The sequence below is a fragment of the Nomascus leucogenys genome, chromosome 1a (genome assembly GCF_006542625.1).
Source record: "Nomascus leucogenys isolate Asia chromosome 1a, Asia_NLE_v1, whole genome shotgun sequence".
Taxonomy (NCBI): domain Eukaryota; kingdom Metazoa; phylum Chordata; class Mammalia; order Primates; family Hylobatidae; genus Nomascus; species Nomascus leucogenys.
Window position 1 is genome coordinate 39,363,064 of NC_044381.1, and position 19,659 is coordinate 39,382,722.

At 46.6% G+C, this 19,659-nt stretch overlaps 1 protein-coding gene across 9 annotated transcripts in view; it reads right to left on the minus strand.

The window, feature by feature from the left end:
- The window catches only part of AOPEP (aminopeptidase O (putative)), a 361,345-nt gene that overhangs the window by 171,113 nt on the left and 170,573 nt on the right, over positions 1–19,659 (minus strand). For all 9 annotated transcript variants that reach the window (XR_004027058.1, XR_004027063.1, XR_004027075.1 and 6 more), the window contains exon 6: positions 1,050–1,239. Coding sequence is in view for 5 of the 9 variants with exons in the window: in XM_030800182.1 (XP_030656042.1) it covers positions 1,050–1,239 (190 nt within the window). In the remaining 4 variants the exon portion in view is untranslated. The remainder of the gene's footprint in view (positions 1–1,049; positions 1,240–19,659) is intronic.

Here is a 19,659-nt window from a genome sequence, read left to right on the forward strand (position 1 = left end):
CGAGGTCAGGAGTTCGAGACCAGACTAGCCAATATGGTGAAACCCCCCCTCTACTAAAAATACAAAAATTAGCTGGGCGTGGTGACATCTGCCTGTTATCCCAGCTACTCAGGAGGCTGAGGCAGAAGAATCGCTTGAACCCAGGAGGTTGAGGTTGCAGTGAGCCAAGATTGTGCCACTGCACTCCAGCCTGGGCGACAGAGCTAGACTCCGTCTCAACAACAACAACAACAACAACAACAAAAATAGGAACTTGAAAGTAAGCACGAAGCAGCTTAGTTGCTTATTATCCTCATTAGAACTGGTGGCCAATGCTTTAAGGTAGAGGTTGCAAACTGGGAGCGTGTGCACCAGGTCTGGCTTCTGGGTATGTTTGTCTTGTGTGGTATTTTTTAAATTAGTAAACTTCACATAAAAGTCCAGAATTATAAATTACCTTAAAAAACTAATAGTGTAGGTTATATTGAGCCCTCCTTCCTTCACCATGACAATTGGTTAGAGCTGAGTAGCAGCTGTCAGTTTGCCACAGTCCTTACCATTCCCGAATCTATACCACCCCTGCTTCATTCTTCATTCATTACTTGTGAGCAGACATCTGAGAGGACTCTGGATTTATGTTTTAATCTCTTTAAAACACACACACACTGCACACACACACGTCACCACAATCACAACCACAAAGAAGTGCTTGAGTATGCTATAGCATGACCTTTTCTTCACATCTCTGCTCAAATATCTCCTTATCAGAGAGGCCTTCTCTTACTACCTTCTAAAATAGGACCCACTGCCCCTCTGTGGGGCTCATTTCTCTTCACAGTACTCCAACACTTGACCTATTACTGATTCACTTGTCTACTCTCTCTCCCATCTCTAGATTGTAAATCCTGTGGGGAGCAGTGGCTTCCCTCTCTTATTTATGCAGCCATCTCCCCAGCAAAATCTGTGTCTAGTGCATAGTAGGCCCTCAATCCATAGCTGTTGGGTGAGCAAATGACCAGAAATGGAATTTGATTCTGGGTAGTGAAATGCTTAGGGTCACTTTAACCCACCTGCTGTGCTGCGGCCCAAAACACATCCTCCAAGTGAGTGGCGAATCCTTCACTCAGCCACTCCTCCGTCCAGTCTCGGGCCCCGATGGCTAGGCCAAACCAGGCATGGGCGATTTCATGGCAGAGGCGGGTCCCACAGAGATGGCTCCCTCCTGTCAAGATGCTCTGAGAGAGGAACACGATGTGTGGGCTGTGGATAATGGGGGAGAAAATGCACAGAGTCTTGTTAGAGCCTGTCCTCATGGCCATCCCATGGGGCAGCTTTCCTAGCCTGGCGAGCCTGTTATTATCATGTGCATGCTAGATCATGACTGATAGGCTTGAGGCTTAGATGCTTTCAGACATAAATAAAGTGGCAGTTTATGTTTCTGGCTGTAGTTCAGGTGGCCGTTTCTGCCAAGCAGTTTTCTCCATCATCAAACGGCTATTACCTGTAATAAGTAGCCTGCACCAAAGTTTTACACTCAAAACAAAAATTACAAGGCAATGGAAGCATTTACTCTGAAATCTGGACTGTAAAAGAAGAGCAGGTGTGACAGTGTGAAGCCTAAGCTGTCAGGAGAGTGATCAAAGAAGACCCTTCAGCCAAAAATCTGGGCAGCTTACAAACAAATTGAGAAGTCATGCAGAAGGACAGAAAAAGCCAAGAAGAATGGAGCAAAAAATGTTCCATTCTGCACGGGGGCTGGCTATGATGTTAACAAACACGCAGGTGCCGGGGATGGCTGAGGTTTCCAGGAGGCCCGAATAAAGGCCGAGACTGTGTAAGGCCAAGCTTTTCTGTCGTATCTGCAAGTGCTTATAGACTCACATGACAGAACAAAATTATGCTGAGAGAAAGAAGGCAGGGAGTTATCCCACCCAGGTGTGCAAACGGCCCCAGGACTGGCACCAGACAGGGAGATTTATCTAATCTCATTTTCCATACCTTGTGTTAAAACCCAAAATACCACCATTAAAACTGCACAGATGGAATAGGAAGAAGGGGAGCTGACGACAGAGGCCCGTCAAATACCTTCCATGCCTCCTCCTTCAGCAATTATCCTTTTTCCAGGACTTGTTTACAGTCTTCCTAATGAAGAATTTGCCCCTAAAAAATCTCTCCTCCATCAGTTGAACAAAAACAGTTGTGAAACCTTCCAAATTAGGAAACTGTACACACCGGTTCCTCCCTTCAAAAGTCATTTGTTTGCTATCATGTCGGCTCAGCACAAGCCAAGACTGCTCGCAGGTTTTTCTTCCACTCCCACAGCCACCATTAGAGAAAACCCCACCTCGAGTTCCCTTACACAACATCACCCATTCAGCTCAGAGAGCTCAGCTGCAATCATGGTAGTCATGTCTGCCAAAACAGACAGCTTTCATGTGAAGTAATAACAGGGCAGGCATGCAAATGAAAAAGCATCTGCCAGGCACTCTGAAGAGGACACCAGAAACCCCAGAAATTACAAGTGGAGTTGGGGCACTCAGGATAAAGGGGTGCGATGCAACAGGCACCAACAGTATTGTTCAGAGCACTAACTCAGGGAAAAAAAAAAAAAACAAGGAAGGAAGGAAGAAACTGAGAGACACAGGAACTAAACTCCCCTAACTGAGAAAGTCACCCCGTTGAGAAGACAAACTGCGCAACCTGGCATTTTCAAGTAAATGGCTCTGGCACGTGCAATGCTACAAAGAAAAGCCACAGAAATGTACCAAGTAAATAACATTCCAGACATACTGCTGGCAGCAGTTCACCCTTTGGGCTAAAACAAAACAGAAGTAACTTCAGGCCTTATAAACAGGCTGGAGGGCAAGCCTGTGTGGGCAGGGTCTGCAGCCAGAGAGACAGACATGCACGTCCTTACAGAGACTGGAGGGCAGACTCCAGCCAGGAAGCTTCCACGAGCGGATGACTGCGAAATCGCTCTAAGACTATTCATGAAGAAAAAGCCTCCACTGTCCGGGGACCTGCCTGCTCTTCTGTCCCAGTGTGGAAGCCTCACCAGGGCCCATTTATGCAAATATAAAAGTCTGCAAGGGCCTGAAGGAATGCACAATAGCAGCCGTGGGGTGGGGGGGGCGCTTCTTTCTCCCACCCTTTCATTTTTTCCCCTTGAGCAGTCCTTGTCTGCACCACACTTCCCTCCCCACCCTTCAATGTTCTGGAGACACCACCCTGGCCTCAGTCCATCTTGTTGGGCTTGGGACAGGCCCCAGCGTTGCCAGAATTCCACCTAAATTTCCCCTTCCCATCTTCAATCCTTTCTTCTGAGTCGGGGGTAAATGTACTTCCTACTGTCCTCTGAGGGAGGCCAAGCCTGAACATCCTCCGGACTCAGAAGGAAGGGCGTTTAACCATATAAATGACTGCACTATCTGAGGAAAACACGACCTTCTCCCTGAAAAGCAATTTTCCGGCTGGGAACCTGAATCGAAAGCCTCCGGGGCCCGTTTGGCCCTCTAAGGTTGGGTTTGACTTTTTGGATACTCTGGGGCTATTTCCCTATGAAGGAAAAGGCTTCTTTTAAAACTAAACCAAAAACATGGAGTAAGGTTTTGATAACCTTTCTCAAAGGCTGTTAACAAAATTCTGACATAAAAGGACCAACAGAATATTCTTTCAAGGAGAATTTCCTTCCCTCCCTTGGACCCTAAATGTCTGAATGTCTCATGTTAAGTAGATTTAACATCTTAACATCATCAACGGTGAGTGAAGAAAAGTAATTCTCTTTAGCTCACTTCAAGGAATAATATTAAGTGTTTCTTTCCCAACAGATAATCTACCTCACGTCCACCCTCAAAACAGAACGGACCTGTAGACACTGCACTCCTACCTCAGCCTGGACTCACTGGCCCAGCCCGGCTCCTCCTCATCCTTGCATTCCTGGAACTGTGCTCATGGTCCGAGCCGGTCTGCCGGCGATCAGTCTTCCCCCTGACAAGGCTCACTGGAAAACTGGTTTTTTTTTTCCCCCGAAAGGGTCTGCGTCAACTGCCTCTACAAATGCCAGACTGTCGATTCATCACCATTACAGAGAATGGAAGATAATCACTTCAATGACATCTTCATCCTAAAAACGTTTCTTTCATGTCTTTTTTTTTTTTTAAACACAGAGTTGATTATTTTTCCCAAATAAGAGATGGGCAGGAAAGTGATATTTCAAATCTCAAAAAGCACGAGCCCTCTTGCTTCTATTCCCCACCATAAATTCTTTTTGGCTCCAAGTGGTGGAGGAGAAGGAGGTGGCAGGCAGGGGTGGCTTGCAGCCACACTCCCGTGTTGTCATTCTTCCCCAGGAGACCACCTCTAGGGCTGCCTCCTCTGCAGAGGCCAAGCGTATTGCATGTCTGCTCCCTTGCCCCTCGAGATTAAAAATACTATGTCTGGTCTGAAAACACTTTCTTAGGGCTGTTCCTGAACACTACCTACCCACCCAGATTAGAAGGCTGCATCTGTTAATCTAAAACATGTTTCTAGAAGAGGAGGAAGGAGTGCCTTCATTACTCCCAGGAGCTGCTCCCATCCTTCGGGAGGAATTCAATTTGGAGCGGAAATGGAGAATTTCATCAGATCTTAAGTAGGAGCTGGTGTTTGATTTATTTGTGCTTTTTCCGTGGAGCCCTGACCAGCATGGCCCATCTTGCTGTGGATGGAGCGACCCAGCACCACTAGATGCTGCTGCCACAGCAGTTTCCAGCAGGCTGCAGGGGTGGAAGGAACCCAGAGGACAGGAAATTGCTTGCCATTATGGACAAGAAGAGCCCCCAGGCCACCCCTCCCATTTTACGGGAGCAGACCCCAATTCCCCTCACGGAGAGCAAGTTTACATTTTTTTTGAGATGGAGTTTCGCTCTTGTTGCCCAGGCTGCAGTGCAATGGCACGGTCTCAGCTCACCACAACCTCAGCCTCCAAGGTTCAAGCGATTCTCCAGCCTCAGCCTCCCGAGTAGCTGGGATTACAGGCATGCGCCACCATACCCGGGTAATTTTGTATTTTTAGTAGAGATGGGGTTTCTCCATATTGGTCAGGCTGGTCTCAAACTCCCAACCTCAAGTGATCCGCCTGCCTCGTCTCAAACTCCCAACCTCAGGTGATCCGCCCACCTCAGCCTCCAAAAGTGCTAGGATTACAGGCATGAGTCACTGCGCCTGGCCGCAAGTTTACTTTTCACACAGATCCTTCGAAGGCATCATACAGACTTAACATTTATCAAGCTGGTACTTCTTATGGATTCAACGCTTTTCACAATTTCAACATGTGCAGCCCAATATCCCATGATAGAGACGAAGGAAGACCCCAGAGACGGGGGAGCCAGGCTCCTTACCCTCTAAAGTCCAGCAGCATAGTTCTAAGTGTCTTATAATCACCAGCAGCAGCTTCTGCTTGTGTGACTTCATTACTTGCTAATTTAAACTGGACAACTGAAACGTAGACTCGTAGTAGCCTGGGGCCATCTGAAAGGGAGACAAACTGTCGCTCCGCCCCTCTTAGGTTCATAGCCTGTCTTCTCTTTCCTTCATCAGGTGTGAAGTGATGTATGTCAACACTCTCACCTACACATTTACAAGCCGAACCCTCAGCCCCTGCCCCTTCTTCTAAACGAAATCCCTTAGTCCCTCTCTCCTGGATGCAGCCTAATGTAGGAGATGCTTCTGTAGTCCTGAAGCCAAAGTGGGGGGTGGCCCAGACAGCCTGGCGGGACCCTCCTTCCCTCTGGCCCTGAGACTGCGTGGGAAGGAATCGGCATCTTCCGCTTTCCTCATCTGGCACCCACCCGACTGCAGTGTGTATCTTTAAACGGGAGGCTGAGGAGATGAGGGGATAGTCTTCTGGGGATATGGGACCTTCAGTAGCCTAAAGTGGAAACCAGCTCCAAAAACTTGAAGCAAACTTGCTACGTCTGATCAATGTGTAAGGGGATCTGGGCTTGAAAGAAAGGCTTAAGGTTAGTAGAAGTGTTTTCTTAAAAATTCTGAAAAACTTTGGGAGGCCGATGTGGGCAGATCACAAGGTCAGGAGTTCAAGACCAGCCTGGCCAACATAGTGAAACCCTGTCTGTACTAAAAATATAAAAAATTAGCCGGGTGTGGTGGCAGGTGCCTGTAATCCCAGCTACTAGGAGGCTGAAGCAAGAGAATGGCTTGAACCTGGGAGGCGGAGGTTACAGTGAGTCGAGATTGCGCCATTGCACTCCAGCCCAGGTGACAGTACGAGACTCTGACTCAACAACAACAACAAAAAATTAAAATTTAAAAAAAAAACAGTAAAACATCCACTCATTTGCCTAAATGAATTTTGACTCAAATGTGACTACAGCAGAGAGACTGAGGAAAGCCCCAGGGCCACATTCCTTATTCTTGTACCCAAACATCTTCTCCTTCTGAAGACTGACTGCTCAGTGTTTGCTACGTGCCAGGCACTGTATTTTATACATGCCAAATCATTGCTCTACCCCACAACCTCAGGATGTTACTATTATTCGATTTTATTATCTCATTTTACACATGAGGAAAGTGGGGTACAGAGAGGCAGACTGACTAGCCCAAGGTCACACAGCTGGCAAGCAATAGAGCCAGGACTGGAGCTCACACAGTCTGGACTCTTAAAGCCTCACTCTGACCCACTCTGCCCAGTGTCACTGGGTTCAGACCTGTGGCTTCTGGGCTACCGTCCCTCTGTGCCAGCTCAAGCCCATGGGCTTCATGCTCATTACTCTCCCAGGAGCTCTGTCTTCAGGAGGCACCAGTGGGAAGCTATCAACCATGTCCTGAGACCTCTGTTCCCTCAATCTACATCATAGCCAGAACTGGCCCAAGGTGAGCAGGCCTCTTCCTAGTGAGAGGAAGGTAGGAAATGAGGGTACAGAGGCCATAGGAGGGCATCAGTACTCCACTGTTGATGCCCCTGAAGAGCAATGCCTACTTCCTCATAACCCTGTCCTACGCTGGGAGTCCCCAGTGGGTCACAGGGGTATGCGTTAGACAAGCCCTTACAAAGGTACTTAGGTCAGTCCCCAGGAGGGAGACACACGAGTCTACCTCTTCCTGGTCTCCACCTCTCACCTATATTTGCTAAAGCCTGGTATTCTTTTCAAGTAGAGATGGTTTAAAGCAGGTCACAAACTCAAAGAGCTACAGGAGGCAAGAAGGTAACAAAATTAGGGCCGTAGAGAATGAGATGGGGAAACAGATAAAAAGATGAGGGAAGTAGACAAGGCAAGAAGCACAGAAAGGAGCTGGGGGAGCAGATGAGGGAAATAAAGATGGAGATGAAGGAAGCAGATCGATGAGGGAAGAAAACAAGACGAAGGAAGCACATTACAAAGAGGCCAACAGGCTGAGGGTAGCAGATACAGGTAACAAAAGGAGGGAGACAGAGAAAATAGGACGGACAGGCAACAAAGGGAAGGATGCAGAAGACAAGCTGGGGAGGCAGCTAACAAGATGAAGGAGAGAGAAATTGAGGTTAGGGACATGGCAGTGACAGTATAGGGAAGTGGGCAGCTATGTCAGGGAAGCAAACAACGATGCCAAGGCTAGGAGCTCCAGCTTTATGATCTGGTTTAACTTCTAAGTGCTCTCAGAGGAGGCTTATGGTTTCATGTCACATGGAGATGTAAAGGATGGATACCTGGATCCTAGCAAGGTTCAAGGTGGGTGCTCATGGGAGCCGGAGAAAGGCTCCAAAGCACAGCACAGACGACACTGGGGAGGAGAGAGGCACGAGGGCGGAAGGGGAGGCTGAGGACACAAAACACTGTGGCCAGCTTCAGCATTTGCTTTAGCGTTAGCTGTGGCCTATTGCTAGCAGGAAAAACAGCATGGCAATGACAAAACATGGAGACCACCTTGAGTCTAGGAAACACAAGACCACCTCTGGCTCAGTGGCAGCTCTGCAGACCATACAGAAGGCTCAGCTACTGACCAGCAGAGCAGCGGATACATCCCTTCTGACCCCAGGGCAACACATCCCGAAAGAACGTTGTGGAGACCTCGGCCCTGCATATGGAACAGGGCAGCACTGCTGCCTGACTCTCAGGAGTTGGCCTCACCTGCCTCGGCTGCTCTGCCTTAGCCCGGGGCTGGGGTGGGGGCGGGTTCTGCTGGTTATGGTCATCAAAAAAGCTGCATGTGAAAGTCTCAGGTTTCAAAGCTGAAGAATCAGAGGGAGAAACAGTATTTTATTGAGTTTTTCAACTAGATTTGGACTCCTTTCCCTCTCTCAATCGGACAGTACATGTTCTGCCTTAAACATTCCAGAATCTCATAGATGAGAACAAAAAATTTGTTTTTGAACAAATTTTGAACATTCTGTTCATTTAGTTATACATTTTGGAGACTATAGATTTTGGTTGTCAGGGGACACACCCATACCCACACAATATGAAGAAATATTTATTGTAACTGAACATGTCTTTCTTTCTTTCTTTCTTTTTTTGAGACGGAGTCTCGCTCTGTCACCCAGGCTGGAGTGCACTGGCACTCACTGCAACCTCCGCCTCCTGGGTTCAAGCAATTCTCTGGTCTCAGCCTCCCAAGTAGCTTGGGACTACAGGCATGCCCTACCATGCCCAGCTAATTTTTGTATTTTTAGTAGAGACGGGGGTTTCACCATGTTGGCCAGGATGGTCTCAAACTCCTGACCTCATGATCTGCCCGCCTCGGCCTCCCAAAGTGCTGGTATTACAGGCATGAGCCTGGCCCTGAACATGTCTTTTGAATCATCTATAAATTACTTATGAATGAAACCTGTGTATTTTCTGCAGGATCTGGGGAACTCTTCTGGTAAGTAAGTAATTAAAGTGAGTAACCAACTAAAACATGTCAGCAGCCTCATTGGAGGGCTCAGATGACAAAATGTGATTCCACTCCCTCACCTCCCCACGGCCCCCACCTCCATCCTCCCCAATCAGGGCGATGATGTTTGTTCCCATAAAAAGAGCTAATAAAATTAGCCTCCACTGTGATACAGGGAAAATCTTTATTTAATAAAATAATGTGTTTTGCTCCATTCCCAGAACAGCAATAAAATGGCACAATTGAGAGCTGTAATAGCTCATCCTGGTGGTTTTCACGGCGAGTACAAGTCTGTCACGTGTGGCGGTGTGGAGGCCTGGAGGGCTGCTTTATGGGGGGACACGTTGAGGCAGTTTGCAGCCATTCTCGGCAAGGACAGTTTGATGACTGCTTTCCTTTGAAATACACTCTTTGGGTCCACAAATCAAATCTTCCCATGTTCCTTGTCTGGAAAAAGTTGTGGGGATTTCCCAAAGTGTACTCAGAATTCAATTGGTGAGGAAGGCATTCATTGTTTCCCCAACTGACAGCAAGAAGCCAAGCCCCAGTCAGGCCCTCTGCAAATCTGAAAATCCAAGATAGGGTCAGGAAGCTGTTGACTTGCCCTGCTGGGCTGGTGAAAGCAGACACGAAGTAGCAAGGCTGGTCTGTACAAGAGGCCTGAGCGCAACAGAGGCACTGCCGGCTGACAGAGTTCAGGCAGCAGGACGTCGGGGTGGAGGCAAGTGTGGGTTCCCTGCCAGACCACCACACTTTCAGGCAGCAGGATGTCGGGGTGGAGGCAAGCGTGGGTTCCCTGCCAGACCGCCACACTGTCAACCAGATTTCAAAGGAAGGGTAACTCTGGGTAGGAACAAGCAACAGAGTGGCCTTGGGGAATAGCACGTTAGAATCAATTCTGCTAAATCAAAGTTAGATCCAGGAAAAAAGAATTGAAGGAAGATGAGTTCTCATATTCCCTGACGGCTGCGTGGTGGCAGCAGTGGCGATGATTAGAGCAGAAAGAAAAGAAAAAATAAAATAATGATGATACTAAACACATATATTGTTTATTTTCTCCCAGGCAAAGTTCTAAGTATTTTATGTTCGTTAACTCATTCAATTCCAGAAACCACCCCACGAGGAAGAAATTATTATCGTGCCTATTTTACATGTAAGTAAACCAAGCCACACAGAAATTATGTCACTTGCCTAAAATCCCAGAGTTAATATGTGTCAAAGCAGATTCAAACACAAGCAGCCTAACTCATACACATGTTTTGCTTGATCAACACCAGCGTGTATCAGAAGCACCGGGAGGTAGGTCCGCTAGATAAGAAAACAGCACACGCAGTCAAATTTGAATTTCAGATAAACAACGAATAATGTTTTGGTGTATGTTCCATGAAATATTTGCTAAAAGCTGGCAGCCCTATCTGAAAGGCTTGTTGAAACAGATCTCCGGGCCTCACCCCAAGCGAGTTTGTTTCAGTAGGCCTGGGTGGGGCCTAGGAACCTGTATTTCTGTGAAGTTCCGGGTAATGCTAATGTGGCTGGTCCAGAGACCACACTGAGAGCTGCTGATCTGCACTGTGGTGGCTGCACAGCATTAGCTTAAATAGCAAAAACTCATTGCCAAAGTTTATAAATGGGAAGATTTTATCCAGAAATCCAGATTTTGAAATTACATTAAAAATTTGAAAGATGTGGTCAAACTAGGCCCAGGTCTTTTTTAGAAGTGGACATATATTCTGCACACACACACGCGCGCGCACACACACACACACACACATATCTAATGCCAAAGGGCAATATTTTATCATTTCCTAAGAACAATAATAAGCGTTACAGAGCATTTCAAAGATAGGAATTTATCAGGTCCCTGTTATGATTCATCCTGGTGAAATCCGAGAAGCAGGCAAAACCCGCTTGGGAGTCCCTCATCACAGGCCTGCATTCTTATGTAGTAACTGCAGCTGAATCGGAGCTGGTCCTTTCAGACAGGGCTTGGGCTCTCCAGTTTGCTGTGGTCCCAACTTCTCCCTCCTGTCTCCCTGCCATTGGCTGAGCCTCCTTGTCATTTATAATCATGTGTGTGGTTTTTTTCCTTCTTATCACAGGATAAAAAGTGAAATATTTCTTATATCCATGTCTCCATCAAAAGTAGACCAAGTGTTTCTTAGAGGATGCTCTCTCCAACCCATTCACAAATTTATATTGCTGCCTGGCCCCTTAGAAGCATTAGGATTTAAGCTGTTTTGTTTAGTTTTTCTTATGAAGAATTCCTATTTATGGCTATAAGATGATTTAGCAAACCCTTCATGCAAAGGGCAAAGACACAAACTTCTGCCTAGCTCAGGTGAATCAGACAAATTCCATATTACTAAGGGTGAAATTAATTGGGTTTATTGTATTTTTGAAATCCAAACAGTTTCAATTATTACTAGCCACTAATGGCTTATAATGAAGGCAGAGCTTGTTAACTAAGCAAACAACTGGCATGTTTGTTTAAAGTGTAAATAGAAGGAAAATTCATGAATTAAACGAATGAATTCGCTGATTGTTCTCCCTTGGCTGTAAGGGGGCATTCAGCTGCCACAATATATATCACCACCTTTGTTAAACAGATTCGCCTGCTCAAGTTATCTTTATCCGGTCAGAGACCATCTTAGCGGTAGCTTACAAAGTAAATGTCTCTCTTAACTTTTCAAAGTACTCATCTGCATCAATAAATGCCACTAAGTATAAGGGATCACCTGGCTATTGGGGATTCATAAATAATTGAGCTTTTAAGAATAACAGCGTATTTCCTAATCTCAAATTATGACTCCATGGATAGACCACCATGGCACGCTTGTCAAGATAAGGAGACAATATGCTTCTTATTTCCCAGGGTGGTCCTGGAAAATATGTGACAGATGGTCGTTCTCAGAGGTATTCAACTTAACAGCATGTCCCTCTGAAAGGTAATAAACCTCACCAGAAACAAAAATAAACAAATAAAAGGCTCTCCAAAGTCTCCTGATTTTAACTAACCTTTTCATTTAAAATTATGAGCCTTCTATTTCTTCTCTCCAAATGGAATGCATCAGGTTTATTGGATATCTATAGCTCAATCCCATTTCTCCGGATGGTTCCCTTGACTCATCATTCCTTGCAAGTGTTCACCATGGTGAAAGTGTGGGCAAGGATCCCAGGAATTACTTTCGTTCTAAAGAATTCTGCCTGCCCATGTCCCCATTCCTAGGTGGTTACCTTTTTTGTGATCTGAAAGGCACCCGGGTCTGTTTGGAATGTATTCAGCTGCAAGTAACAGAAAATACAATAAACACTGGCACACACTGGAGAGGTTTTTCCTTTCTTGAAACAATACTGCTGGAGTGACAAGACCTTGCTGGGGCTGGTGCAGTGACTGGCAGTGCAGTGGGAGCTGGAGGACTTGCTATACTCCCACTCTCCATCCTTCCTGTGTGCACTTATTTCCTCATGCTTGCCCCTCGTGCTCACGGGTTGACCACTACACCTCCATGCACCATGTTCGTGTTTAACATGGAAGAAATGCGCTGTCCCAGCAAAAACAATCCCTTTCATCAGGAAAGCAACTTTTCCCAGGGAGCCCATAGCCGAGATTCCTACTCTTTAGTCTCTGCTAGCTGTAAGGCAGCATGGGAAAGATGCTTTTTGGTGTTTTCTGACTCTACAGTGGAAGACGGACAAGGAATTGGGTCTCACACGATCAGCCATGGCACCCTAGTGTAGCCCTCTTTCTCATAAATAGTAGAAAGTCATCGCTTAGGTCATCTTTTAGAATGCAAATACTTTAGGAAGAGATAATACACTCAACTCACACTGAAGTGTTAGTAACATATCACATTCCTTCTTTCCAGGCAGGGGACATTCTAAGCATGGGGGTCGGGGGCTGGGCAAGTCAGAGTACCTCAAAGACACTGGCTACCTAGTACCCAACTTAACCACACGCTGGCTGGCACTTGCACTTTCATTTTACCTTCATACCCTCACCAATGACCAAACACCTAACAAAGCTAAGAGCGGTACTATCTATTCTGGTGGTTTTTAACTCGGTCTTTGGGGACAGAGCTGGGGGTCAACTCCTGGCTCTCCCTCTTACCAGCAGCATCAGTGCATTGGTTTCCCAGGGCAGCTGCAACAAACCACAAGTACGGTGGCCTAAAACAACACAAATTTATTATTTTACAGTTCGTCACGTCAGGAAGTCGGACACAGGTCTCACTGGGCTGAAATCTATGCTGCTGGAAGTCCTTGTATGTGTGGTTGACTGGAACGGGCACAGGGGTCTTCTGGAGTGCTGGTCATGTGCGTTTCTTGGTCAGGGTGCTAGTGACAGGGATGTCTATAGTTTGTATCCAACAAGCTGTATGCTAAGATGTATACTTTTCTGCATGTTTTACACTGCAATGAAAAGTTAAAAACAAACAAATACCCTGGGAGGTCCATCTTTTCCATGGAGAAACTGAGGCAAAGATGAAGTTAGAGCTCTGTCAGTAGGGACAGAACTGAGACCAGGGTCTGGGAAGCCCACCTCCTAGTCTTTTGAGTTTAATGTATTCGAGGCCAATTTCCAACACTAATTATGCATATATATTTAAAATCTCTTGAGAAAAGCTTTTTTAAAAAAATTTTTTTTGCCATAGAGTCACATTTCTATTGCCAGTGAAAGGTACCTTGTATCCTTCAGACACACCTGTAAAAACAGAACCAATCCTGTCATATATCCCTGTCTGCTTCATTTTTTTTTCAGACGCTGTGAAAAACATGCCACAATAATAAACCCCTTTTCCATCCTAGCCAGCTGGAAAATTATGTGATGCTTGAAGTGACATCATTCAGCTACGACACCAAGCCAGTGGCTGCTCTGAGAAATCTGGGTTAGACAGTGACAGCATGGATGTGAATGCCACTAGGCAATGAATCCCACCCTTTTTATTAGCAAATGGCTGTTTTTATCACCATGACATTTTAAAAATGAAACTGTGACAGCTACATTGTCTGAGGCCATTGATCACCCAACATCTCTTATCTCCAAAAGGAAGCCCACTGGCCAGAGGTGTCCTGTTTCAAAGCAGGGAAGACAAGAATAGGGGTAGAGGAGAGCTCATTTTAAACCACTAGTTCCAAAGGGAAAGACCAGGGGCCAGGACCGAGGCACTGGGGTCTTCCAGGGGATAGACAGTCTTCCCTCTATCTCTATCAATTGTTTCTAAAGTGAGCTCAAGTAGCAGTAGTGATAATACCTTAAGTAGTAATGACAGTAGTATCTACAATAATACTCTTTGCTATAGACACGGATACTGTATCATAAACCCTAGGCAAAACCCCAGGATGCTTATTAGGTAAACATAACATCACGAGGAGGCCCAGACATTCCTCCACCTTTTTGACCTTTAAGTTGAACTATATAAAAATGCAATATGTGACCCTTTCCAACTTCAAAAAATGGGCAATTTCATATGGTTCATCCTAATAGACTGCCCCCTCCCCCAAGATCCTTCTCTGCAGATGTGTTAGGAACTGCCATAAGATCTAGGGAAATGTCCATACTTCTCAAGCGACAGAGAGTTAGAAACACTGCTGCATCTCATCATATAAAAGTGCAGAGGATGGCCCTGGGGCAAAAGATGCTCTGCTGTCCCAAGAAAGAGCTGGACCCTCGACCAGTGGGCCCTCTGTCCTTTGCCCGCTCAGTGTGAAGCCAGGCACAATAGGTTAAAAGCACATCCTCAAGTCAACAGCAAAGGTGGAGGCGTGCCCACGGCAGGGAGACTGGAGTAGCATCTGGTCCCACCCTTGAGGGAGCCCAAGAAGATCCGCGGTTGATGTGCTGCATACCGCAAGGCTGCCAGAGACCCAGCCCTCCCTCAGAAGCCAGAGGGCAAGGAAGCTGGGGTCCTACCCAGGTAGCAGGGTTTCAGATGACCAGTCTGCCACAGGTGCCGGATGCTTCTGCACCGGAGTGCAGGGCCCAGGGTAAGAGAGAGTACCCTGCTTCAGAGCCACTCTCCACAGGTGAAGAGGCATGGCCTAGTCGGTTCACAATGTGCCAGGGAGGGCTGTGGGAAGGAGAACTGGCTGCTTCTGATGCAGGACTAGAGGTGCAGAGGAAAGGTGAGAATGTACGGAGGGCTGCCCAGGAGAAAACTAGTTCAGGGGAAGAAGCGTCCATCTGGGCAGGGACCCGCGATTCAAAAGCCTGCATAGCTCTGGCTCACAGCAGTCCTGCTGCAACCGAAATGGGGGAGACACTCTGGGAGGACGGATGTGCTAGCGCTGAACCTTGGGAAGGAGTGGGGCTGGTGCTGGAATCCCCAGACACTCGATCCAAAAGGGCTCTTAGAGACCCCACCCCCTCCCATTCTCAGATGAGAAAGCAAGACCCAGCGAGCCCCAGCCTTCATCCATGGGGTGGGAGCTGCTGCGTACCACGGCGGACTGATGTTAGCCCTAAGTCTGCAAGGTATTTCCTTCAAAACTCTTTCACAAAGGCCCAGTCACCTCAGAACCAACAGACACCCCTTGCCTGAAACTAGTGACTCACCCCAAGCCAGAGGCTTGTGGGGATCTAGGGCAGACATCAGCGTATGCCACCCTGTGTAGTTACATTCACACAGGCTTCTGAGGTGGATGTCTCGCATGTCACAGCAGTTGACTGCGACGCCTTCTCTCTGGGAATACTTGGCCCTTACTTCTGCTGACAAATGGCTACCCTTAAGTTTCAGCCTCATCGTTCCTTTTGTTTGTTTTGGTGGTTGGTTGACCAGTTTCATGTGAGAGGAAAATAACAACAAACAAAGAAAAGAAAACACTTCATACTATTTTCTAAGTATAACAGCTGTCATCTTTCCACAGTTGTATGACTATAATGGTTTACCTAATTGTTTTCAAATTTTCTCATTCTTTTTTTTTTAAGGCTCCAAAATTTCACCTTTGGGTTGAACACATCTGTGTGAAAAAAGCCTGGCGGAAAGAAAAACTGGATTATGCTGGCATTCAATGCGCGTAACCTTAACTACAGCATGTTTGCTTCTGCAAACACTACAGTATATGAAATAAAATATTAATAGCCATCACCTCACCCCTTCGGAGAACAGACCTGAGTCACAGCTCTTGTGTGGTGTGATTTCCATTCACAGCCTCACTGTGAACGCTGCTCACGTTATGAAGCCTCAAACCAGGCAAGACCAAAGCAAGTGTGTGTTTTTATTCCATAATGTCATGGGGAACATTGCTTATTTTGGAGGCCAAGTTCAGTTCTCCTGAATTTACCACCTATGACACATTTTAAGACTAATCACCTCAAAATGTACTAGGAGAAATGACAAAGTTATTTTTAAGTTAGAAAGGAAAATATTGGAATAAGATGAACATGTCTGTTATTTATCAGTGACGAGATTTGCAGCCACTCGGCTGAACTCTCTGACATTCGAAAGCACCAACATATTTGTATTGGTGAATATATTTCCAGTGCCCCTTATCTGTGCATTGCAAATGGACATTAGATTCTTAAACTCTGCATCAGTGGTGTCAAGTATGCCAAAGATATTTAGCTTCCTGGGAGCTTATGGGAGGTCTGGTTTCCCCTCTCTACCTCTGCATGGTCACCGTCTTCTTGATAAGCTTTAGACTCTCAGCGGCCTAAACCATTTGAGGGTTTTGTGTATGATGATTACAAAGCAGAGTTAAAGGAAAGAATGGAAGTCAAGCAGCCAGCCCAGTACCTGGCACGCAGCAAACATCCCACAAATGTTAGCTCCCTTTTCCCTTCCCCACTTCTTATACTCTTAGATGGATAAGTGCTTTCAAGTCAGTGTTCAGAATTGATTCTTCAAATCCCCCAGGAGATAGTGGAAAGTGAACATTCTGCTTTTATTGGTGAGGGGCCAAGAAGGGGAGGATGGAGAATTTACTCTGTGGGATGGGATCCTGGCACAGAAAGAGACTGGACCAAAGCTCTCTCTGCCACAGCTTAACAGCAGGGCTCCTGGGCTAAATCGCTTCTTTCGGTGGCCTGCCACACCAAGGTGTGTTTTTAAAATCTGCGCAATAAAATTTAGTGTGGTTGGAGAGGTGGCAGTGGATGGGAACCCACCCACAGGCAAATGACGTCAAAAAACCAGAGGGAAACATTAGGCTTCTCTGTTCTCGAGAAGCTTCTGCTCTGTTAAGCAACCTGAGAAGGAAGCTGACTTTCCATTAAAAAATGGCCACTTTGGCAGTTGTCAGAGACAGCCTGGTGTCTTATACTTCCCCTCTCAGGAAAAGTGGGGAAAATAATTTCCATAAGTTGGAAAGGAAGAAACCAGAAGTTCAAAGAATAGAGCTGGAAAGGAATCTGAAGGGCACTTAGAGTAACCTCCACCTCCAAAGAGCAAATGAGGAAAGAGGCCCAGAGCAGACTGGGGACTAATCTTGCCCTTGAATTTGCGGGGCAGCCCACCCTGTAGGCCACACTGCCTTCACAAAGCCAGCTAGCTGCCTGCACCTTGGTCAGCTGTTGAGAGGGACATGCCTCGAATTCTAGTCTGAAGAGGGGTTGCTGCAAGGGAGGCTCCCAGATGCCTGGAAGGAGAACTGCGCTCTACTGCTGACACCCCGAAGCTGGAGATGTTGCTTTGGAAGAGGCTCTGGGGAGGCTGGTGTGGTGGAGGGTGTGCATGTGTGTGCACACATGCATGTGTGTAAAGGGGCAAAAAAACAGGCAGTCCTTTCCTCCTTACACCTTTTCCCATAGAAAACAACCTGACGCATGACTGTGCCCTGATGCTTGACTCTGTGCCCAGCCAGCCTTCTCCTGGCTGGTCTCTGAGGCCAACACTGTGTACACACAGAAGACGGCTCTCCTTGAAACATGGCAGCTGCACCTGATCTGGACACCAGCCTCTGGGTCTCTCAGTTCTTCACTTTTCTCCTTTCTAGAGAAGCCCGAGAAGCAACATGCCGAAATCACAGAGCAGGGTTGTTCACATGTTCCACACATCCCTGCAGGTGTGGGTCTTCCCTGTGTCTGCAGGAAACCAATGTGTCTGATTTTAAAATACGGTGATGTCTCTCCTAAGACTGTACTTTCCTTAGGAAATTAGTAATGTCCTTATTTCTAGGGGCCCTTCATATCCATCTTTCCTCCCTTTTTCGTTGAATCTCAACAGCTTTGTGAGGGTGGTGGCCTTTTGTTCCCTTCAAGTGAGAAACAAAGGCTCAGAAAGAGGAAAATTCCAACCTGGAACAGCAAGCCAGTGATGCAGCAGAGCCAAAACTCGGGCCCACCTCTCCTTTCTAGTATCAGCTGGACATACACATGGGGGCACCAGCTCTGTGTCTGTGGTTCACCAGGTGATTCCATTCAGGGAACACACACCTAAGTCCAAGACTGGGTTGGGCAAACAGGACATAGAAGGTGGACAGTGCTGCTGCACCATTCATTGATTCAGCAAATATTAACTGAGAGCCTACATTGCCATGCTCTGTACTGGGGACTTGGGATACATTAGCAAACCAAACTGATGTGGACTGGGGTCCTTAGGGAGGTCACAGTGTAGCAGGAAGAGACATCCAATAAACAAAAATATTTTTTAAGTTTTTAGAGACAAGGTCTCACTCTGTTACCCAGATTGGAGTGCAGTGGCGCAATCATAGTTTACTGTAACCTTGAACTCCTGGGCTCACGCAATCCTCCTACCTCAGCGTCCCGAGTAGCTGGGACTGAGTAGCTGAGACCTGGTTAATTTTATTAAAATCTGTATTATTATTATTATTATTATTATTATTTGAGACAGGGTCTCACTGTGTCACACAGGCTGGACTACAGTGGCTCACTGCTGCCTTGACCTCCTTGGCTCAGGCAATCTTCCCGCCTCAGCCTCCTGAGTAGCTGGGACTACAGGCATGCATCACCACACCCGGTTAATTTTTACATTTTTTTTTTTGTAGAGACAAGAGTCTCGCCATGTTGCCCAGGCTGGTCTTGATCTCCTGGGCTCAAGCGATCCATCCGCCTCGGCCTCCCAAAGTGCTGGAATTACAGGTGGGAGCTACTGTGCCCAGCCAGAGACAAGGTCTCACTATATTGCCCAGACTGGTGTTGAACTCCTGGGCTTAAGGGATCCTGCCACCTCAGCCTCCCAAAGTGTTCGGATTATAGGTGTGAGCTACCATGCCCAGCCAAAAAACAAAATTCTTTGCTTTTTTATTCTTTATTAAGTTATTCGTTTCTTTCCCTGTCTTGGTTCCCACATTTTCACAGTAGAAACTGGAGGTCATGTTTAGATCTGCATTCTGCTGCATGATCTGCTGTCACTTCTGTCCACTGCAGGGCCCCGGCCCCCTCCCCCCAGCCCCTTCTGCACTCCCTGCAGAAATGACAGGGATGATGGATGGTTCCCTCAGTGTCTTGACTGCTTTAGTCTGAGTGTTGGCAGTTGTTAGTGATGGGTGTTATCATCTGATCATTGATAGATTTCATTGTTTGTAGCTTTCTAGCAAGGCTTTTACTGGAAGTCCTCTGTGAGTGTGTGTGTGTGTGTGCATGTGTTTCCCAGAGCATACTTTATAACAGATTTTAACAAGATTGGGGCAAAACTGTGAGGTGAGCAACTTCCAATAAGGCCTCCATGATATGTACAGGAAGGTACATTTGAATGACGAGGCTATCCCACTAAATATAACCAAAAAAAAATGACAGAAAAGCATGCATATTTACCGTTTTGATAAAACTACAATTTGAAATCAAAATTTTAGTCCCTTTTCTTATTTTACGGAACTCTTAGTTTCTTGCTCCCCCATCTCACCTCTGTTATCTGAGGATGTGGAACAGTTATT